The sequence below is a fragment of the Gopherus evgoodei genome, chromosome 1 (genome assembly GCF_007399415.2).
Source record: "Gopherus evgoodei ecotype Sinaloan lineage chromosome 1, rGopEvg1_v1.p, whole genome shotgun sequence".
Classification (NCBI taxonomy): domain Eukaryota; kingdom Metazoa; phylum Chordata; order Testudines; family Testudinidae; genus Gopherus; species Gopherus evgoodei.
Genome location: NC_044322.1, coordinates 336,561,969 through 336,584,660, shown reverse-complemented (window position 1 = coordinate 336,584,660; position 22,692 = coordinate 336,561,969). Strand labels below are relative to the sequence as shown.

The window sequence follows — 22,692 nt, the reverse complement described above, 5'->3', positions numbered from 1 at the left end:
AAAAGATAATAAATTATTTCTTTCAGGCATCTTCTCATAAATGCAAGCTACTACATATTTTATTCTTACCTGCATACAGCCATAAAAACCCTGCTGCACTGAGACTTGATCTCCAGAGATACCTCCCACAATGATGCTTTTCATTTTTAGTCCAGGAAGTTGATTTCCAATCTGCACAGTGCTCTGTTAAAGAAAGAAAAGGACAGTGGATAAGGGGGTCACCGCACTATTATACTTTCCAACAGAGAGCACTGTTTTCCTTACAGATGCACTGATTTGACAGCAATTGACAGTAGGCTAAAATAGAAAAAATTACTAATGAAATGAAGAGCTATTTATCTGACCTTGATTTTACAAGCATGGTCGAAAGATAAAACTCCACTGATTTCAATGGGTTTACACTAAGTGTAAGTCACTGAAGAATCTGGACCATATACTGCTTGCAGAAGGAGCAGTATATGGTATTTGTTTACCATCCCTTCCCCTTCCTTTCTTTTTAAAGGCCTTCTGTGATGATGAAAGAAAGGCCAAGTTATGATGCATCTCACCTGATACATCCCATAGTCCAAGGACATAACAGCCAGGTACTTGATGTCTTTGCCATCTTTAGCACTCTTTAATTCTATTAACAAATGATGCCATTCACCATCACTGACTCGTGACTGGGTCATCTTCAAACTAGCAACCTGGTTCAGGCCGTTGTAAACTTCAAATTGCACATAGTTGTTCAAGATCTGCAGGAAACAAATATCATCTCTATTCCTTGCTGAAATACTGAATTATTCTTAAATGAAGCTCATGATGGACCCCCAGTATGAGTGTAGGCAAACAATGCTTCTTAGAGTAACGAGCTGTAACCTGGGAAAAACTCATAAGTGGTAAGGTTGCAACCCCTTCCAACACAATTTAGGGAATCCTTCTTCTAACCCACAAAGAACGAGAAGGAGAAGGAGAAGGAGAAGAAGATGACAAAGACAAAAATGAGGAAGAAGAAGAATAAAAATGATATGGAGTCTGAGTTACAAACACAGGTCAAATCTTTGTGTCAGGAGAGGACTCAGCACATCTAGAATAGTGAGGCTAAGCCACTTTTCTCAATAAATGAACTTAGAACTAAAAGTGTTTATATTCAATTTCAATAGATACTTCCGGTTTCTGCCTTATTCAGGGAAAGAGTAAATACAATGGGCAGGTGAACACAGCAGACATCACTGGTTGACTACTAGCTCTGACTACATGTATTTCATGATAGGTAGAACAGAGTTCTTTCAGTTTATGTCAACGTATACTTATACTTCCTAAGCTTTTGCATTTTATAGAAATACATCTTGTTATACAAAGCTATTGAATTGTAAAATGACCAAGGAGAACAAGGTGATGAAATCTACAGTATTTGATGTTACATGTGTTGCTTTTAGCTACATGCATGAAGATACATACTCAGTTTAGCCCTGTCAGTTGATATTTGGGGAAATTTTCTGAATTCTGTTCCAGATTAAGAATGCCACACACTTACCTGAATGTTGATCTTGGATGAAGTTCCTGCATTAGCTTGCATTAACATGCCATTAACTTTCCGGGTCCTGAACATAAGTCCAATGTACCACGGCACAGAGATAGTAATATCAAGGTCACTCCAGACAATAATGCTCTCACCACTGAAACGCTGGGGAGAAGGCATTACTGTAAATCAAGAGACAAAAGAAAAAAACAAACCATTTTGTATCTTTTAACATAAGGACTTAGAGGAAAAACAATACAATTTGCCATGGGTTTTTCATCTGCAATTTGTTTTTATAAATGGACCTTATTCATTACTTCTGTAAGGAGGAGATATAGAACACTGAAACCAACAGGGGTTGCTCCTGCTTATGTCAGGGCTAAATTTGGCCATAATTCTATATAGTGAGCAACCGATCAATTACCACAGATACTACAGTTGTCCCGATAATAATTATATCATTTGCCAACAGTTACCACATAGCAATGTCATTGCTATCACAGTTATTTCCTGTTCTAAATCCAGAAAAGAGAACGTAGTATCTCAGAAAACATTATTTGGTAACTGTAGTCTTCATAACGGTGACCAATGGATTTTGCCTACAATAAAAAATGAAGTTCTAAAATCATAATACAAACAGGTTTGGACTATTCTTGCATAATGATTTCTCTATATCTGATGAAAATTAAGTTCTATTGTTTGATTTTAGTCTAATGCGTTACTGCGTTTATGTATATCATTGCTAATTATGGAATCCAAAACCAAATCAAAATACTGTAAATGTGTTTTGTCCCATAGTCAAGAGTTGAGAATTGCCCTTACAGGCTTCAGCTCAGAAAGGGCACTTAAGCACTTACTCTGAAGTCACTAGGATTTAAGCCCAGATAAAATCGTGCTGCTGTTTTGAATTGGGGCCATAAAAACTAGAGAAAGCGACAGAGATACAGAATCATGTTGTCTGTTAAATAAAATTTTTTTTGTCTCAACTGAAAGGCTCAGCTCAACACTTATTCTAAATAGGGTCTTTTTTTCTTTTCTATGATGTGTTAACAAACTCCTTTTATAAAAGAAGTGTGTTATAAAACTATAAAAATATTGTATCATAATATTTGCATGAGATTTCATTAGTATAAATACCTTACTAACATGAAAAGTACCTCAGGTAAATTTTGTAGGATACCACAACAGCAAGAAACAATGTAGCATTACGCACATTATTAGCAGTTGATGCCTCATTTTATTGTTATTAAGTCAGTACCTTATGAAATCATCAGTAGCTCCATATGTTTGCCAGTTGCTCCAGGTATACAAAATAACTAAAGACATCTCTACTAAAGCTAAATAAAAACCTCGGGGTGCTACTATGTTACAGAGAGAGATTTTTCTGGAGAGAGAAATTAAACAAACGGTTATTAACTGTATTGTAACTGTTGTTGTTGGAGATGTGATGCAGACGTGTATTCCACATACGTGTGTGCGCACTCAGTGCACTGGAGCTGGAGAAGTTTGCTTAGCAGTATCTGTAGGGGCGGCGCTTGTACCTCATGGCCATATACCCTACCCTGTCTATATGAGGTGGCACTGCCCCTCCCCTCTGTTCCTTCACACCAAACCTCAAGAACATAGACTCCAATGTAGAAGGGCTGGAGGGTGGTTTGCGGAATGCATTTCTGCATCACATCTCAAAGAACAACAGTTACAACACAGGTAAGTAAATATTTTTTTCTTCTTCAAGTAGATGCAGCTGTGTATTCAATGTAGGTGACTCCCAAGCAGTACTTGCAGGTGGGGCTCAGTCTATTTAAACAAGGATTGCAGGACTGCCTTCCCAAAGTTTGCATCTGTTCTGGATGCAGCGGTAATGGCATAATAGTTTGTAAACGTATGCACAGGTGACCAAGTGGCAGCCCTGAAAATGTCCAATATTGGAACATCACTTAAAAATGTCATCAAAGTAGCTTGCACTCTTGCAGAATGAGCTCACACCCTTTGAGGGAGCATGGTCAGAGCTACTATGTATGCTGTCTTGATATAGGAAGTTATCCATCTAGAGATCATTTGCGCAGAGACTGTCTGTCCCTTCATTTGGTCTGCATATAACACAAACAGATGAAGCAAAGTGGGAAAAGGTTTAATCCTGTCCAGGTAAAAGGTAGATATTGCCTGACAGCTAACGTCTGGAGATGCTGCTCTTCCGTGGTTGAATGCGGCTTAGGAAAGAACACAGTAAATACATCACCTGATTCAAATGAAACTAGGAGGCCATTTTAGATAAAACCTTAGTGGGTGGCCACAAGGTCACTTTGTCTTTGGAGAACTATGTGTAAGGAGTGTCTGCCATCCAAGCCTGCAGCTCATACGCTCTCTCTGCGATGTTATTGCCACCAGGAATGCAGTTTTTTTACACAAAAGAGAAAAAGAAGAAAATGACTAAAGTTCAAATGGAGGCCCTATCAGAGTTGCTAGGACTGTATTAAGGTCCCACAAAGGAACTGGTTCTCTCACTTTCAAGAACCTTGCTACTATGGTATTCAAAAATACTGACCTCCCAAGGATGGGTGGGTGAAATGCTGAAGTCACCACCAGGTGCACCTTCAATAAGCTATGTGCAAGACATGATGACTGACAAGGTAACAAGTGTAAAAGTATAAGTAGGCAGACCAAAAAAGCATTTGAAGAGCAACTAGTGAAAGACACAAAAACTAACAGCAATTTTTTAAAGTACATCAGAAGCAGGAAGCCTGCCAATCAGTGAGGCCACTGGACAATCGACGTGCTAAAGGAGCACTCAAGGAAGACAGGCTGTTGCGGAGAAGTTAAATCAATTCTCTGCATAAGTCTACACTGCAGAGGATGTGAGGGAGAGTCCCAAACCTGAGCTATTCTTTTTGGGTGACAAATCTGAGTAACTGTCCCAGATTGAGGTGGTTTTGGAACAAACTGATAAATTAAACTGATAAGCCACCAGGACCACATGGTATTCACCTGAATTCTGAAGGAATTCAAATATGAAATGGCAGAACTACTAACCGTGGTACGTAATCCATTGCTTAAATCAACCTCTGTATGAGATAACTCATGGACAGCTAATGTGATGCTGACATTTTAAAAAGGCTCCAGAGGCAATTGCAGCAATTATAGACTGGTAAGCCTAACTTTAGTATCGGGCAAACTGGTTGAAACTGTTGCCAATAACAGAATTATCAGACACACAGGGGAAGAGTTAACATGGCTTTTCTAAGGAAAATCATGCCTGACCAATCTATGAGAATTCTATGAGGATGTCAACAAACATGTGGACAAAGGAGATTTAGCAGATATAGTGTACTTAGACTTTCAGAAAGCCTTTGACAAGCCTTGGGATGATTCTGGTCAGTTTTATGGGACTTTCTCCTCAGCATCCCTGAAGCGAGTGAGTGGTTCTTCCATCTCTTGGGGGAGATTACAGCACCAGACTGCAGAGTGGCCTCATTCACCAAGTCCAAAGGCAACTGCCAACCAGCTGTGGGCCGCGAAGCCAAAACAGCCCTCATGGCCTGTTTGGGGTGCTGCTTCAAGTGCAAGTCTCTGGCCATCTGGTTTCTTTTGGTGAACAACTTACAGATAGAAAACCGCTCCCTTGTGTGCCCCTTGCCTAAACACAGCAAGCACCTCATGTGGGGGGTCAGTATTAGGAATCGCTGCTCCCCCCACCCACGATGGGCAGTGCTTGAACCTTGGAGTGGGTGTCACATAGGAAGTCCTAAAGAAATCTAACTTAACCTTAACTAAGACGAACCACAGTACAGTAGAACTTCAGAATTACGAACACCAGAGTTACAAACTGAACAGTCAACCATAAACCTCATTCGAAACCAGAAGTACACAAAGTACACAGGCAGCAGCAGAGACCAAAAAAAAAAAGAGGCAAATACAGTACAGCACTGTGTTAAACATAAACTACTTTAAAAAAGGAGAAAGCAGCAGTTTTCTTCTGTATAGTAAAGTTTCAAAGTTGTGTTGTCGATATTCAGTTGAAAACCTTTGAAAGAACATAACCTTTTGTTCAGGGTTATGAACATTGCAGAGTTACAAACAACCTCCGTTCCTGAGGGGTTCATAATTCTGATGTTCTACTGTACTACTAACTATATAAAAACTAGTTACAGGAAGGGAAATTCTCAGAAAAACTAAGATAGAGAATGTGAGGTGATAACCACACACAACTCTGACTCCAGTCACAGACAGTGAGAAGAAACTGAGGGGAAGGTTAGGGCAGCACTGCCTCATATAGCAAAGGGAGGGGCTACAGCCCTGAGGTGCAAGTGCCACCCTTGTGGGTACTGTTAGGCAAATTTCTCCAGCTCCAGTGAGCTGCGCTTGCACAATACACAGCTGCATCTACTTGAAGAACTATATCGATATCTCTTTTGGTGTTGGAAGTGGTAAACAAGGCAGGCAGTATGAGAGTAGTAATTTGCCCCAGTGTATCTCGGATTACTTGATTCTAATTAACAGATTAAGCACAAAGGAAATGGCTCTGAGGCAACAGGAAACTTTTAATGAATTTCAAATCATCCAGAGCCAGGCTGGTGAGTTGTCTGAATTACCCAACCTTTAGGCAGCGGGTATGCTCTTGTGCAACTAATAAAATATCTGCCTCAGCAGCACAGAAGAGAATGCTCCAGTGTTAGGAAGAAGCCCATAACATTGCCCCAGTCTCTAATCTTGAGTAAATATACTTTACACAGTGACCACTGGGCACAGCCTTCAGTGAAAAGCACCTTATTGTCAGACTTATGTCCTGCAGTTAGGTCCCCATTCTGCAACACTCATGTACGTGTAACTCCGACTGAAGTAGATTGGAGTTTTGTGTGTACAGAGACTGCAGGATCAGGCCCTTAAAACAGCTGCTCTACAGTACATCCCAGTAGATGACAGAAGCACAAGTTCACCTCAAGGGACATTAGAACTCATAAGGCTTGATAAGGCTTAAGCTGCTGCTTGCAATTTGAAACACAGTCCTCTAATTAGCCGTGCCTCTTTTCTAACACCTAAGTTTTCCCACGCTCTACAGCAAGCTGTTGTTGCCAGCTCACCACAATTAGACAGGGAAGGAAATGGACAACAGAATTCATAGTGCAGCTTCACCATTTTGAATTCGTTTCTCTAAATAATCAGTACTCCACAGTTCAGTACTGTTGTATACACTTGACTTGATTCACTCCGTGTGTGTGCACACACACACACTGTTTCATCCCCTCAGAGCTCTTCTCCCCAAAAGGTCTCACCAATGGAGAGCAGCTTTAAAGTGTAGTCAGAACTCCACAGAAGCCCAGCCAGTGGAGGGAAAAATCAATCTCTTTGAGAAACACTGGTCTGCAATCAGAACCTCATGTATTCCACAGTTGTGGCATTTGCCACATAATCCATTCTTTGCCTATCCTTTGCTGCAGAACTGTGCTCCAAAATCTAAACTTTCATTTTTAAAATAAATGTTTCTAGCTCTCCTTTGCAGGATAACCTTGGCAATACGAACAGAGTGTAAATGATGCAGAGATGTCTACCTGACCCTGCAGATAGCCTGAAACAATACTCTGAGTGCTTATCCATTCACCTGATTGAGGAGCTAATACTGTACCCTAAACATGATTATTTAAATGTCAACAATGTTACGGTTTCACTGCTCATCATTTTTGCAGAAACACCGTTAAGGAAACAACCTCAAACTGCTTCCCACACAACCCTGGGTGCCAAAATCTCCAAATGTCCCCTATGCAGCATCCCCCCAACTTCTATAACACAGCTGTGTGTGGTCAATACTATAATCTCTGGCACTCTGATAAAGTGGGCAATGTAAACAACATATGGGCTACTTTTATGCTTCCTTCATTCTTTTTCATAATTAACTTGTTAAAATATCTCTGTTTTTTAATGTAAATGAAGCTATCACCAAATGTCCTGTCTGCCTCACCAGAGGGCCACAGGATCAAGGGACTCTGCCACAGAACAGCTTGCTATGGAGGACATGAGGCCTTGTCTACAGATGACAAATGTAAACATACTGGCTTGTTGTTGGGTTTGCTAATGCTCTGTTTAGATTTCCACGCACCCAAGGAGCTAGATGCAGGTTTCTTCTTCCATTTATGCTTTGTCCTCCTCTAACCCCCAGGGGACTCCTAGCTATTGGTATAATGAATTATTACTTGGGTTATGGTAGTGGCCAAAAGGACCTATGAGGACTAGAGGTCCCATTGTGCTAGACACTGTACAAACACACAGGATGACATTGTAAGGATAAGGCTTTTTCCTGTAGCCATAGTGTAAGGTCTGAGGCCTTTGTCTGCAGCCACATTAGGAGAACAGCAGCCATAAACTAAGAAGCACAAAGTCACATCCTCACATTCCATCTAAATTACATTAAAACAGCGTAATATTGGGCTGTTAAGAAGGTGATCCTGTCCTAATAGCGTCCATCATCACCAGATAAAGAAACAGATCTTAAGATGGTTAAAGAAAACTTTGTCTGATGGCATTCTGCCTGGCAAGAAATCACTTAACAAGCTGTGGTTGTGAAATCCCTACTTCTTTACTGTTTGTCTTTATGGTCCCCACTTCTCTATTGTTCATCTGTATGGTCTCTCTCTGGTTCTCTGATTGTTTCTATCTGTTACATAACTAATTTTGTTAGGTGTAAATCAATTAAGGTGGTGGGGTATGATTGGTTAAAGAATTCTTTTACAATATGTTAGGATTGGTTAGAAAACTGTTTAGTAATACTTTAGTTAAATGATTGGTTAAGGTACAGCTAAGCAGGACTCAAACTGGGGTCAAAAAGGAAGTGCTTGGGAACCAACTCCAGGACATAACCCCAAGATCAGAACTGCCAGACCTCAACACCATGAAAAAGCTAGAGTCCTCCCGATGACCTGATCCTGACTGGCCAGCAGGAAAAGTTTGTCTGCCTAATTGGGAATGGTGTGCATTGTATGCTTTGCATGTGCATTCTGTTTTGGTGATTGTTAATAAATAGAGGATAAGTAGGCTATTACTGTGTAAGGTTCTTTCACTGGTAAAAGACCACATAAACCCACAAAAGATTAAGCCCTGAGTCCACAGGGAATGGGTGTTTTCCCAGAGCCCACAGAGGGGTAGAACTCAGAGCCCACGGAGGGTAAAGTTTCCCGCAGTACCTTTCCCCCGGAGCCTTAGGAACTAGGAAAGGGTGGAACTAGGTAGAGGTGGAAGCCTTGAGCCCTACGAACTAGGTAGAGGTGGGATGTTCTAGAGCGGGCAACAAGTTTAGGGTAGAGTTGGGTGCCTTATACCCAAAGCCCTAGGAACTGGGAAAGGGTGGGTGTGCCTAAAGTAACAAGGTTATGCCTTGAGCCCATGGCAAAGTAAAGGTTAGTGCCCTAGTGTGTGTAACAGAGAACTGTGTGCGGGTAACAACGTGGCCCCTGTCTTGAAGAGCTTAACACTCAAATAAGATAGATTCTTAGCCTAGCCAAGTTCATTGATATATATTCAGTGAGGTTGAACGAGATGCAAAATTGCTAGAACAGCTGTTTAGAATGTATCAGTCAACTGAGCCCAAATAAGGATTTTACATTTACATGTAAACTTTTCAAAACCAGAAGTCTCCCAAGTCTATATTTAGGCACTTAAATAAGTGGCCTGAATTTCAAAAGTGCTGAGCATCAGTAGCTCCCATTGACTTCAACTTTCGGTTCCTGAAATCATTGCCCACATTTGCTAATAGCTCCCTTCTTTTTGAATTTCTGCATTGTCTTTAATGGATATTTTGCCCCACAACTATAGTATGAGAAATAAGTAAGTTATTTGTGACCTGTTGCCTACAGATGGAAAATTCTTCAAGAAATTGAAGCTTTGGCAAGAATAAGTATTACAGCACTATATTTAATGAATGAGAACCCTTTGCAATGGGGGATATAACTGTTGCATTTACCATGAATCATATTGGTTATGATTCAAATCATGATTAGGTATTAAAACGTACCTTTTAATTATGTAAAATAGCCAGTAAGGTAATTTTTTTTTACTCCAAAAACCTGATGATCTGAGACTTTTTTTCTTGGTATAATAGGTCAAGAAAATATGAATTTGATAAAACTCTTGATCTTTCTACCCAAAACTAGGAGAAAGAGAGAAGAGACTCAGGCCCCTTTACTTCAGTAGAATTATTCCACATTTACACCAGTATGAATGATATCAGAATTAGGCACTGCCATTTTAGCCAATCATCCAGTCCTGCAGTTTCAGCACAGTTAATCTCAGTGGAGAGATTAAACAGTCAGATGCTATATAACACATGATGGAAACCAGCGAATGGTTGACAAAGCTACCTGTCATCAGGCAACATGACAAATGAGGTCTTTCTTTCTGAGGAACCATCATCCAATAATCACTCTAGCATTTATTTCCTGCTAGTGGGAAGCAAGAGTGTGCCTAACTTTCTTTGGATATGGAATAAGGAAACCCCTGTTCAAAGTTCAAAGACGTATGAGTCAAACTACACCAGTGTGCATCTGGAATAATTCCATTCACTTCAATGGAGTCACTCCAGATTCACACTAGGGAAGGTAAGGCTAGAATCCGAACTTTTATTTCTTAGAAAGCAATCTAAACCTAATTTTGCTGGGATTTTCCCCTTAGAATGGGAGCATCACTACAAATTAGCAACCTAGGCTAGCTGCTATTCCCATATAGACTGTGGGTTGGCTTGTAATGCCAATGCTGCTGCATTGAGCCTCAGCCTCCAGCTATGGTTTTCCTAATGAGGAATCTCCCTTACCTCCCCAGGAAAGTAACTGGGTCCAAATTTTTCATTCCCTTATAAAGCACACCTTCTGCTCCTTTCCTATATTTTATTAACAAGTTTTACATATCTATACACAGTGTTTTCAATCATAAGTATAGCTCAATAAAATGTAAAGAGTCCTTATTAAGGAGGGACTGCCTTCCGCTGAAGAACGTAATAATTAAGTCCATGTTCATTTTGGGCCTGATCCAAAGCCCACTAAAGTCAAAGGGAATCTTTCCACTGATTTCTATGTGCTTTGGATCAGATAGTTTTATTTTAAGTAAATTATGAATAGTGCCAAGCTTTGTAGAACTAATTCACTAATGTTAGTAAATAGATAATAGGAAAAGAAAAAAGTTGTTACTGTTTATCTCAATAGGATTTCCTGATTGATATTTTCCTGCTTTTTGAACCAAAAGTCAGCACCCATCTTTAATATAAAGAAGAGCACACACAATTATTTCAAATATATAATGGATGAATTTTTCACTTCATTGCAATATTCCATTATCTGTCCCCTAAAGCATCTCAAATTTTCATATACATTATGAGAAGTTAATTATTAAAAACTAAATGCCAAAACACACAGGTAAACTTGAGGACACACACACTGGGAGCCTTGTGCACCTACCTTGCTCACAGTTTTTCCCACCATACCGCAGGGGGCACTCACAAGTGTACGTGTTCCATTTATTCATGCATGTGCCTCCATTTTGACACCAGTTAGTATCACAGTAGTTCTTCTGAGCTGCACAACCTGGAATTTAGAAAGCAGAGCTATTCAGCCTAAAACCATTCCACATCTGTGTATTTGGTAATGGTGGTTGCATAACACCAAAACAGACTTAAAATTACTTTAACAATAGGTTTCTGAGTGACCGTCTCTGGGCTTTTTTCAATTCTGAAGGGAAAGGAAATCATTAAAGCATTACAACATTTTGAGAGCCATATGATCAAAAGAGACCAAGAAACCTCTCAGATAGAGACTAAGGACTTAATTCTGGTGTAACTCTACTGAAGCCAGTGGAGTGATACTATGTAGAAATGTGCCTCCAAATCAGAAAGCAACCAAACTGAAATCTTTCTTTGTTCTACTTCCCCTGAAGCAGAAGCATATTTACCTAGATGAAAAACTGAATTGTGTTAGCTAATTTTAAGGTAAAGACACAATCTGGCAAAAGCCAGATAATTCAAAGTTAGTGCTGAAGTTCCACCCTCAACTCATGGTCACTACTCATTAATTACCTGAAAAGAACACACACGATCAGACGTGAGTGCCTCCTCTAGTGCATCACTGAACTAGACTTCCACCAGGCTGTGAGAAGAACTAACTACTTTTACAAATCAGTGATTTGCTCTGCTCTGTCCTGTGGAGATCTGGGCACCACTTCCCACTTGCTGCCTCTTCCAATACAGGAGCCAGACAGCTGAGACTGTACTCAGAAACTGGTCACTTCATAAGGCAGTACAATGGTATTCAGCGGGCCAGAAGAAGTGCAGTTCATGTTTCATTTTTAAACTACATTTTTTTAAAACTCATGATAAGTATGCACAAGCTTCTGAGCAGCTTGCATTTCAGGTTTAGAGAGCTAATGCATTTGTTTTAAAGTATAACTAGAATTGGTTAAAATATTCCACTCTTCTTAACCTCATTACACTTAGTTTCAGAGCAGAGTGAGCTTTAATAACTGAGATGCAAACACATGAAAATGGAGGGTTATTAAAAGAAATTCTGGTGCAACTGCTACAGTTCAGGGCAGATGTGCTGCTCAAGTACCACCTTGCCATCAGTGTGTTTGAAACACGACTTAGAGCAATGTTCATTTAGGGCTAAATTCTACGTGCAAATCCCTGGATGATATTCTTCTCAGTGCAGAGGACCTACAGAAGCTTTGTGAACCTCCTACGTGCCATTTTTTTCTTTAAGTGGTGCACACAGCCTCAGGACATTGTGTTGGTCTTCAGCACTGGCATGAATTTCACCTAACTCAAACAAACGGCGTACACGTGGGAGATTTATACAGTGATCAGGCTAGAAAGACTTTTCCCTTATTTTCCAGACTGTTCCATGGTGGCTACGACAGCTTTAAAGATGCAACAGCTTCTGTGGCTGTTATATTTCTCCCAGAGAGATGGCAGAGGGGTTGGCAATGAAGAGTAAAAGCATATATCCCTCTCCCCATAACCCTATCTAACCTGCTCCGCACTAGGGTTGGGCAGACTCCTTGTTCTTACTCCCAAATCCTCTCCCTCTACTATTCAGCTGAGCTGAAATAGTTCCAAGACCAACTGGGCTTCCATATCCAGTGGCAGCATTGCAGGGGTGTGGGAATGGAAAGGGAGGGCAGGATTTCTCCTGGGGCGAAAAATTTCAAGGACCGTCGTCGCAAAAATGTGCATGTGCCTCACTACTGTGTACATACGCAACTAGCTGACCTACACCAGTTTGCACCCTGCCAATCAAGTGCTATTTTTCACATGGAAAGGTTGCACTTGCAGTTTTCCATGCATACTCCATGCACCCGCCTTTGAAAATCTGGTTCTTGGTGTGCACAAGAACTCTGAGCGTGACGGAAAGCTTTTTCTTGTGGCCTTTTGAAGATCTGAAAGTTTATACCTGCAAGAGTGCCATTATTGGCTATGAAACTAGCCATGTCGATTGGCTTGTTGTCAATGGAGAGGTTCCTCATACAGCCAATAAACTCTCTGTTGTGCACAGGGAAATCTTCAGGCAAGTTTGGGACACCCCCAAGCAGGAGAGGTCCAGTCAGGTCCAAAGATCTAAAGTAGTAAGAAATAAGATGGATTATTTTCATTTATTTGGCCTCCTTTACTTTACAGTTTCTTCATAGCTAATCTGACTAAAGAAATCTGAGCTATTTAACTGTTTTTTTGTTAGCTCATTATTTGCAGGATTTAGCTTCACAAGACCGTAAGTACCGATCTCAATAATCAAAAAGAATCATAATAAAATTAGCTGCAAATTTGTAATTTAGGACTGTAGGAACTGCCATACCAACCACACCAATAGAGTCAAATATTGGTCTCTGACAGTGACCAGTACTAGCTATGTTAGAAGGCGTAAATGGAAAATTATGAAACAACATGCATCTATGGAAATTTCTTTTTAATCCCAGGTAGTGATCTGTTGATCTATAGCCTAAAGCAGGAAGGTTGCTATGTTATATACACTTTTATTTTGGCTGGTGTAACTATGGATAATAATCTTGTTATTCATAAATGACTAGTCCCTTTTTGAATCCTCCTAGGCTCCTTATGTTAACATCTTGTGGCAGTAGGTTCTCCTGGATAGTTATATAACCTATAAAAAGTATATCTTTTAATCAGTTTTAAATGTTAATGAGTCTTCTAACTTCAATGAGTGTCCTCTTGTTCTTCTATTTCGGAAAAGAGTAAATATAATCACTTGACTGGCCTTTTCGACATAATTTCTATCATGTCTCACCTGTTATGCATCTTCTCTCTAAACTAAATAATACTAGTATTTTCAATCTTTCTTCAGACAGAACACTTTCCGTGTATCTAATGATTTACATTGCCCTTCTCTGGATCTTTTCTCTTTTTCCTATAGCCTTTCTGAGATGGGATGATGTACCATTAATTTAAATGATGGTGTCAAAATCTTTTCAGTATTACTCTTTTTCTTAATGCAGCCTCACATTTTATTTGCTTTTCTGACTGTCGCTGTACAATGAACAGATGTTTCCACTGAGCTTTCAACAATGATCCCAAACAATTTTTCTTGTGTCTTTACAGTTACTTTAGACTCAACAATGTGTATGAGCCATTTAAATTGCTCCTTCTGATAGTCACTGCCTTTCACTTATGTGCTCTGAATTTCATCCGCCAGTTTAAAGTTCGTCAGTTTGTTTTCTTACAAACTCTTTGCTGCGTGTGCTTTTCTTCTCACTGCCCACGTGTTATTGCTCAATTCCTTTTCAATATGAGAATGAATAATAAATATCTGTAAAAAGCCCTTACTTTTTGGAGCCACTTTGAGTTCCTTGGGCAGCACATGTGTAGTTCCCAATGAGACTTCCGAAGCGCACAGCCACTGCAGTGTCACAGTCATCCACTGTTACTACTGCCACCTTCTCTCCTGAAGGTCCATGAGGAATTCCTAATCGGCCAATGTGGGGCTTCAAGAAAATAAACAACATACCTGTAAATAAGGCTACAAACTCAGCAGAATCAACATGCCTGCAATCCATTCACACTGCATCATTCTGTTTCTAAGATGACTAAAGTAGGCTGTGCAACCAAACATGCACTAGTTAAGGTGGGACACTCAACTGTGCAAGAGGAAACAAAATGCTGACTTAATCTGAGAATAGTAACAAGCATCCAGAAGAACAGCGTGATGATTTTTCACTCTTGATCTGAATTTGAAAAATAGGTATGTAGCTCGGCCAAAAGCTATATATGCCTCGCTTCTATTGATAAAGTGATTTGGCCCAGCTCACTTCAAACGGTTCTATTGCACCAACACAGGACAGTCTCCAAACAATTCCACTCCTGTCACCAACTCTCCGCTCTCATCTAAAGTGAAGAGCTCACTTAAAAATATTATATTTCTCACTCTTTTCGTTGCAAAAACAGCCTTGACAATATAAACTGATACAATATGTCTCACTAGGGTTAAAAGCGTGAAACCAATTTTTCATTGAAAAGAATGACACCCCCTTCACAGCGACCCAGGACTGGGCTTTTGAGTGCAGAAAAAAATACTGCAACAGGTTACTTGATTTTGGGGAAGATTCCAGATCTGTATATCACTGTGTCACCCAACTACTGTTGATGGCAATAGGGCTGCCTCAGAGTCCCAACGACTCCTGCTAGTACCTGAGCCAGCTCCTCTGCTGAGCAGACAGAACGACCTCAGGCCACAAGGAGAGGCAGTTCCACAGAGAGGCAGTATGGTGTTGTGGACTAAAGGAGGGACAGAGGGCAAGGGACCATTCTCAGCTCTGACACTCGGTCCTTCAATGGCCTTGCTTCCATCACATATGCCAACATTGTCAAATATTTTTGTGGGTGGTGAGAGACATGGTCACAAATGTTTTGCAGGGCCGGCAACAAATGTTAAGACCAGTTCTCTTCTTATACTGTCTATCTGGATACTCCCACTACAGCACTGAGCTTCTCACTAGCATTAATGAATTTATGCTCACACAACATCCTTGTGGAGCGAAGGTGTGGCATTTTACAAACAAAGAAATGAGGCACAGAAAAAAAATGACTGATGGTCACAAAAGTCTACGGCACCACCAGGAACTGAACACAAATCTCCACCCAGGGTCTTAACCACAAGAATATCCTTTGTCTTTTTATAGCTCCATTAACTTCAAAAGAGTTATTTCAGTCTGATACCTGTGTAACTAAGAGGAGAACTAAACAGTCACCCGGAAACTGAGATACAGATCCCTCAAACTGAGGAATAACATATTTGTAAGAGAGACAGTAACAGTGTGACAAGGTGGGGGAGGTAATATCTTTTATTGGCCCAGCTTCTGTTAAAAGATACAAGTTTTCAAGCTCATCATGAGAAAGAGCTCTAGGTATGCTCAAAAGCTTGTCTCTTTCACCAAGAGAAGGTGGGTCAATAAAAGGTATCACTTCACCCACCTTGACTCTCTAATTATCCTGGGACCAACAGGGCTACAACAACATTGCACACAATAACAGTATCAGTCTAAACTAAACAACAACAATAGATAAAAGAAAGTCATTTTTCACATTTCATAGCTGTAGAAAGCAATTGAGTCCTTCTCTAACTTCACAGCTTCTATGAGAACACTGTATGTAATATACAGCATTGCATGAGCCACATCCTGCTCACTTTATTCATATCCAATTGAGGTCAATGGGGCTACTCAGGATTTAACACTCTACCTATTACATAATTGAAATCAGAGAGATATTCTTATGATCTTTCAGCTTGCAGTGCATTCCCTTCACAACTTATATAGTCTTATATAGTCATTTACATGGCACATTTCTTTGGTAGTGAGTTTATCTGTACTGCAACCCAGGAAGTAACAAGAGGATAAAAATCAATTCTGTCAGTTTCAGATTTTGCATGAACTTACTGAAATGGTTAACAGTTTCATGAGCTGCAAAGAATAACAGCTTCATTTATAAAGCTAATTATACTGCTGCATAAAAACATTTTAAAACCAAGTTTCCTGGTCTCAAACAATTCCAGTTGGAAAGTATTTTCCATTTCCTCTATGAACAGATAACGTGATCACATAGTTTGGCAGCTGTTCATGTAAAGGTTTTGACCTCTATTAAGTGATATTAAGGCACTTTTGTATTTCCCAGATTCTATGGGCTACATAGCAGTCTAATTTGGAAATGATTGGGAGCATATACAGATGAGATGCTGAAAATGTTAGTAATAAGCTGGTCAAAATTAAGGACTGAGTAAATAAAATATTCCAGCTAATAGCAAAATCTTCTGCTCCACAGCTGTAATTTACATTTCTGGTACTAATGTTATACATTTTTAAGAAACATTTAACACTTAAGTTCAAGATGTTTTAGTTAAACAAGTCTGTTTATTAAATTAGAAGCACCAGAGGAGTTGCCAGAGGGCATATTCTCCCTCCACTGGAGGAGTCTGCCCACAGTTAATTAGGCTTGCAGCCTGGATTTCCTAGTGAATCCACAACTGCTTCTGGATATCAAGTAGTTACACTGGCCAAGGCAGCTTTTTGTCCCTTATATTTGACAAGGAGTTGCAACTTTTTCTTTTGGCTGATGCTTTGTCACAGTGATCCTGACCTTTAACACATCAAGATTAGATTATTAGAGTATAATCTACAGTTCTTAAGGCTATACCTTAAATCCGGAAAAGCTTGGAACCTTAAACTGATACAGAATATGGCAGCCTGTTTGTCATTGAGGGGTCCCCAACTACAGAACTTTCTCCTCGCCTCAGTTAAAAAAAAATCCTGAATCTTCTGACTTTCTCACCATGTTGCATGGCCTGTTTGTTCTCCAAGACTCCCTGAAAGGGAGGGATCAGTTGCTGGTAAGGGACAAAGTTTGTTGGTGTCTATGGAGTCTTTTTTTCCTTTTAAATATCGTTACAATATCCACTTTTCCAGCACCCGGCATGGGGCATACTTTACAACAAAAAGACAAACATCTAAAATGATGTAAGTAAATATTAAAATAAATCCAGTAACTGCTCCTTATACAGAAGGGTTCAAAGCAACAATGTATCAGGGATAACAGTGCAAAGAAAAGTAAACTGGTGAGACTACATGATAGCAGACAAAGCATTCCTATTTAGGGTCTGGTTCTTGCTCATATGGAAGACAAATGAGTTTTGCCATTGACTTCAACAGGAGCAGGACTGGGCCCTTACGGAAGATAGGTTCAGTAAAAAATAGCAACATTCACATTGTTATTCTCAGAGGGAGATTTCAAGGACACAAGCGGGAGTTAGGTGCTCCGTTCCCATGACTTTTAATGGGAACTGGGCACCGAGCTGCCCTTCGTGCCTTTGAAAATCTCCTCTTGAAACACCATGCTACCTAAAAGCCAAGTTTCATTAGCTTTGCTGTACAGTAATTCCGCATTCATGAGTAAACGTTCAGTGTGGTGCACAGGAATTTACCAGCATGACTCCCATTAATGTTAATGGAAGTCATGTAACTAAATCCTGCTCACAGAGCTGAAAATTTACCTCTCGCTGTCTAACCCTAAGGGCTGCCTTTCCACACAGTGTTTGTGTGGAAATATGTTGGGGTTCAAACTTCAAAGACCACATGCTGTAAAAGTGAGAAATATGCAGAGGTACCAACAGCTCAATAAATAAATAACCAAAAAATAATCTACGCAGAGGTCTCAGTTCCACATATGCAAATTAGAAATGAAGTTGATTCTTCCTCACAAAAACAAGCGGCACCTTGCACAGCATTCTCGTCATTATCATGTCCCCTACATTCAAGTACGTTGCACCAATTCTTACTTTTGCTTGCTACATTGCCAATGAATGACCTTACAGGTTCGTGTCTTATTTAGATAAGCGTAAGAAGCAGCTTTGGCTAATCAATCAAGCATAGGCTTTTGGGAGCCAGGAACCCCTCATTTCTAATCCCATTTTGGACGCTGACTCATTCTGTAGCCTGGACATATCACATAGCCTCCATGTATTTGACTTTCCCCCACCTGTAAAATAGCAATAATAATATTTACCTCCCTCAGATAAGGGCAATTAGCACACACAAGCTCCACAGAGCTTTAAAAACATTAACTATGCCTCAACACTCCAGTGAGGGAGGTTAGAGTTCTGACACCATTTTAAGGAGGGACAATCTGAGGTTTAAGGTTTAACCCATGGCATTCCCCGTGACACAGAGGGAGCCATGGTTAGCGTCACGATTATAATGAAGAAGTTCCAGACTCCTAAGCCTGTTTAATCAGATCACTTCTCTCCTTCAGACCATAATAAAAGCACCTGGGAAATGTCTCAGACTCAATGAATGACATCAAATGTGATCTAGAGGAACCATCTTCTCAGAGCCCAAAGGTAAAGATGACATCCTTTTGGGTGCAGATTTTCTATTTCTAAAGTCTAAAGCAGACTCAAGTGACACCTCCACACATGTATTTTATTCAAGATGTCAAGTCAGATTCTAGTAAGATCCATCTGAGGAGTGGCAATCTGTTTGGCTTTTTTCCTGACTCTTCAACATAAACAAACATATATATACTCTCACAGATGAACATTCACACATTAAAATGCTAATAATCTTAATCTGCGAAATTTCAGTTTTACAGTGATGGGGTCAACAGAACATGTATCTGTCTTATAGTCTGCAAATTTAATATCCTTTCTGTCAGTATCTTACTTTAAAAATCAGAGACAATGCTAAATTGATGTACTTCAATATGATTTAGAAGTTCCAGCCACTGAAAGCAAATATTTAAATAATTCATGCTCCATTCAGTTATCTATTAAAGGTACAGATGGTCTCATGGTAAATACTGTAGAGAAGAGATCCACAGATTAAGGGATAATGCAGGCTCTGTCTTAAACACTTAATGGCTACATTTTTTGTACTGTATTAATTATATTTCTCAAATGTCACAATCCAAGTTCAGTGGCCAGTTTAACAAAATGGTCCAAATTTCTGTGGATTTATTTGTAAATAAATCAGATCCACAACATTTAATATTTTGTACTTAATGACAACGGTTGCAAAGTAAAAAATGTTTCTTTGGTCAGTTAGTGCAAGAGGTGGGAAACCAACTCTAGATTTCCTGCTCTGTGCTTAATCCTCCAGACCACATGGCTTTCATGGTGGCATCACCTTCATCTCCTTCATCAGTGGCAGTTTTCTCAAAATTCACAAGTGTACATTTTTGAGTGGAAGTGCCCACTTTATTTTTCCAGAAACATCCAGAGAGTAAAAAATATTTTTATTCAACCTCATAAAATTGTTTCACTGTTATGGATGTTTCAGGAACTCAATGCAGGCTCATTTCAACAATAAATATTTCTATTACAAATATTTCAGTCTGCTCTGGCCTCTTTGCTTCCTTTGAAGCAAGTGACAACAGAGGAAACAGCTTTGCAGCAAAACTGCAGACAAGAACAACAGTGTGAAAAACATAAATGAGTACCCTTGAAAGGGAGACACAACAAACCTAGTTAAGCTTGGCATAAGGCAATCCACTTCTTCTCAGGGGACAGATATGAAGGTGCATATTATAAACATATTCTTTGCTTAGCTCACTGCACAAAAAACATCTATTTTAAAAAGTTAAGCTATTAGACTAACGTCCTTTTCCGTGTCAAGACTTAATACACAGTTTGCCATTATCATAACTTATTTTTAAAAAAGAAAAGCCATTCCAAAGCCAACGGTACCCCTTCTCTATAAAAGCTTCCAAGTTTTTGTTTCCTGGTCAGTAAGTCACACATTGTTTTTGTTAATGAGTAGCTAATGATTTATTGAGTATTTTCAGAGGTTAAAGGTTAAAAAGAATCTGTTTCCTAGTTGTTCTTTTTTAAATTAATATTTTTCTAGACGTTTGTTTGTTTAGCTCAGAAAATTATTAGTGGTATTGTAGGGTAAAATGCAGCATGTTCATATACTTTCAAACCAACTTATTTCATAATTTTTCTAGCTCCAGTAATAATTAGCAGAAAATGGAGCACCTTCCAAAGTCTACTGCAGATGCTGGAAGTTTGTGGTGCCGTTTTGGTTCAAACATGCTCAGTCTCATTAGGCAGCTAGCCATGCTCAGAGAACCCTTTCATTAACCTGTTGGCCTCAGCCCAACTATCTAACCCAGGAAAGGGGGGAAAAAAGCCTTCAGATTCCCAGGCAATACTTCACTGCTTCAGTGGTCAAAAAGCTCATTAACTGACAGCTACAGACACTGTCTCGCTGGGCACAGAAATGGAATCAATCCCCTCCAAAAAATAAACAAACTGGAAACAACAAATAAATCAGCAGGAACCAAAAAAAGTGTGACATTTACAACTTAGGGGGAAATAAATTCGTAAATACCAGACAAGCTTAATGCTGCTACATGAACTTATAGATTGCACTGATCAAAACAATCAGGCAGGCAACTGGAAATTGGGCCAGATTAGGACAAACACATTAAAGTTAATTTCTGCTTTGTAAAATTGCCCCTTGCTGATTTCTAGAGAAAAAATGAACAGCACCTTTAAAACAAGCCAGTATAAAGCCTGTAGAATCCGTCACATATTTCCACTCTGATACATTCTGATAGTCACCAAAGGTAAATATGACAAATTATTACACAAGCTTTTCATTCCTTTGATGTGCATTATTCACTGAATAGACTTAAAGGCAATTTTTTTGGAACATACTTGCTCTTGACTTGAATCTGTACACACTCACAAGAATTCATGACACCAAAAAAAAAAAGCACTTGCCAGTAAATGGATCGAATGGTGCAAAAACCAAATCACCAGACCATTCCCTTTCCTAAACAAAGTGATAGTGACATCCTGGGACTCCTCACAATCAGGATTGGGTCATGACACTGAAATGACTTTAGTAGCACAGAATGGTGACCTCCTTATGGCTATATACAGAGGCCAAACTCTGACGTTCATACAGCTTGACCTGCTGGTTGCTTTTAACATAGTCAATTATGAGACACTGCTCATGTCCCTACAAGAGCTAGCTGGTGTGAATGGTGTAGCACTCAACTGATTTTCATCAATCCTTTCTACCACACTCAAAAATGATAATAGGCAGCAGCTTCTCATCCTCACAAGCTCTCACATGTGGAGTCCCACAGGACTAGTTCTGTCCCCTCTCCTTTTCAATATACGTGATGCCTTGGGAAGAAATTATGTAATGCCATGCATAAGTTGATGGCACTCAACTGTACATTTCTTATCCAGCACAAATAACCAACATCCTCACAGATATGACATACCTCCTACAAGAGACCAGTGCCTGGATGAAGCTTGGCCTAGGGAAGAGAGCCGTAATGTTGGTAGGGAAAGCGAAAGAGCCAAAACCTAGACCACACCCTTCTTTGGAAGCCACCAGTCAAAACTATCAAAATTGTGCCCAGCCGCTATGTATTACTGGATTCCTCTCTGCTCCTTGTTAAAGAGGCAGCAGCAAGATGCACCTTTTTTCACCACTTGGGGACTATCTCCATTCCTCTCAGACAAGGGCCTAGGTATCACAATCCATACAGTCATTACCATAGGACTGGTCTGTCTCATCCACCCCGTACAATGTTTTTCTCTATTCTGTATTGTCACTGGTTGTTGGTTCCTTTACCCCACCCTTTTCCTATCACTGCAACTTTCCAGCTGCCTGCCCTCACTGTTTCTGCCTACTATGCTTCGCGCTCTTCTTCTTGTTCCTCTCCCCACATTTTCCCTGTCCTTTACACACTCCTCTTTTAGTCCAGCAATCCCTTCCTCACCCACACTTCAACCCTAAACACCCTCCATACCTAAGCATTATGGTATGTAAGTGTTCTGTTTTAATTCATGATGTTTAATTGTGTGTTTGAAGCCCAACCATTACTGTGATCAGAGTCCTACAAATACCTAGAAACCAAATTGTGCCACTCTTATTCACCCTGAACAGTATCTTACTTAGGAGTAGTCCCATTTTCTTCCATAAAATAACTTGCTAAGGCCTTGGCTACACTGGAGAGCTGCAGCGCTGTAAACCCACCACCAGCGCTACAACTTATTCACCGTCCACACTTGCAAGGCACATACAGCGCTGTATCTCCCTGGCTACAGCACTGCATGTACTCCACCTCTGCCTGGGGAACGACTGCAGCTCTGGTGATGCAGTGCTGCTCCACCAGTGTGGCCACCAAAAGCGCTGTTATTGGC

The 22,692-nt window shown here is 40.0% G+C and overlaps 1 protein-coding gene across 1 annotated transcript in view; it reads right to left on the bottom strand.

The window, feature by feature from the left end:
* CELSR1 (cadherin EGF LAG seven-pass G-type receptor 1) overlaps window positions 1-22,692 on the bottom strand; it is a 300,277-nt gene that overhangs the window by 61,573 nt on the left and 216,012 nt on the right. Inside the window, 6 exon segments of the mRNA XM_030537007.1 lie at window positions 70-183; window positions 549-734; window positions 1,517-1,683; window positions 10,936-11,061; window positions 12,922-13,085; window positions 14,307-14,464. Coding sequence (XP_030392867.1) covers window positions 70-183; window positions 549-734; window positions 1,517-1,683; window positions 10,936-11,061; window positions 12,922-13,085; window positions 14,307-14,464 — 915 coding nt within the window.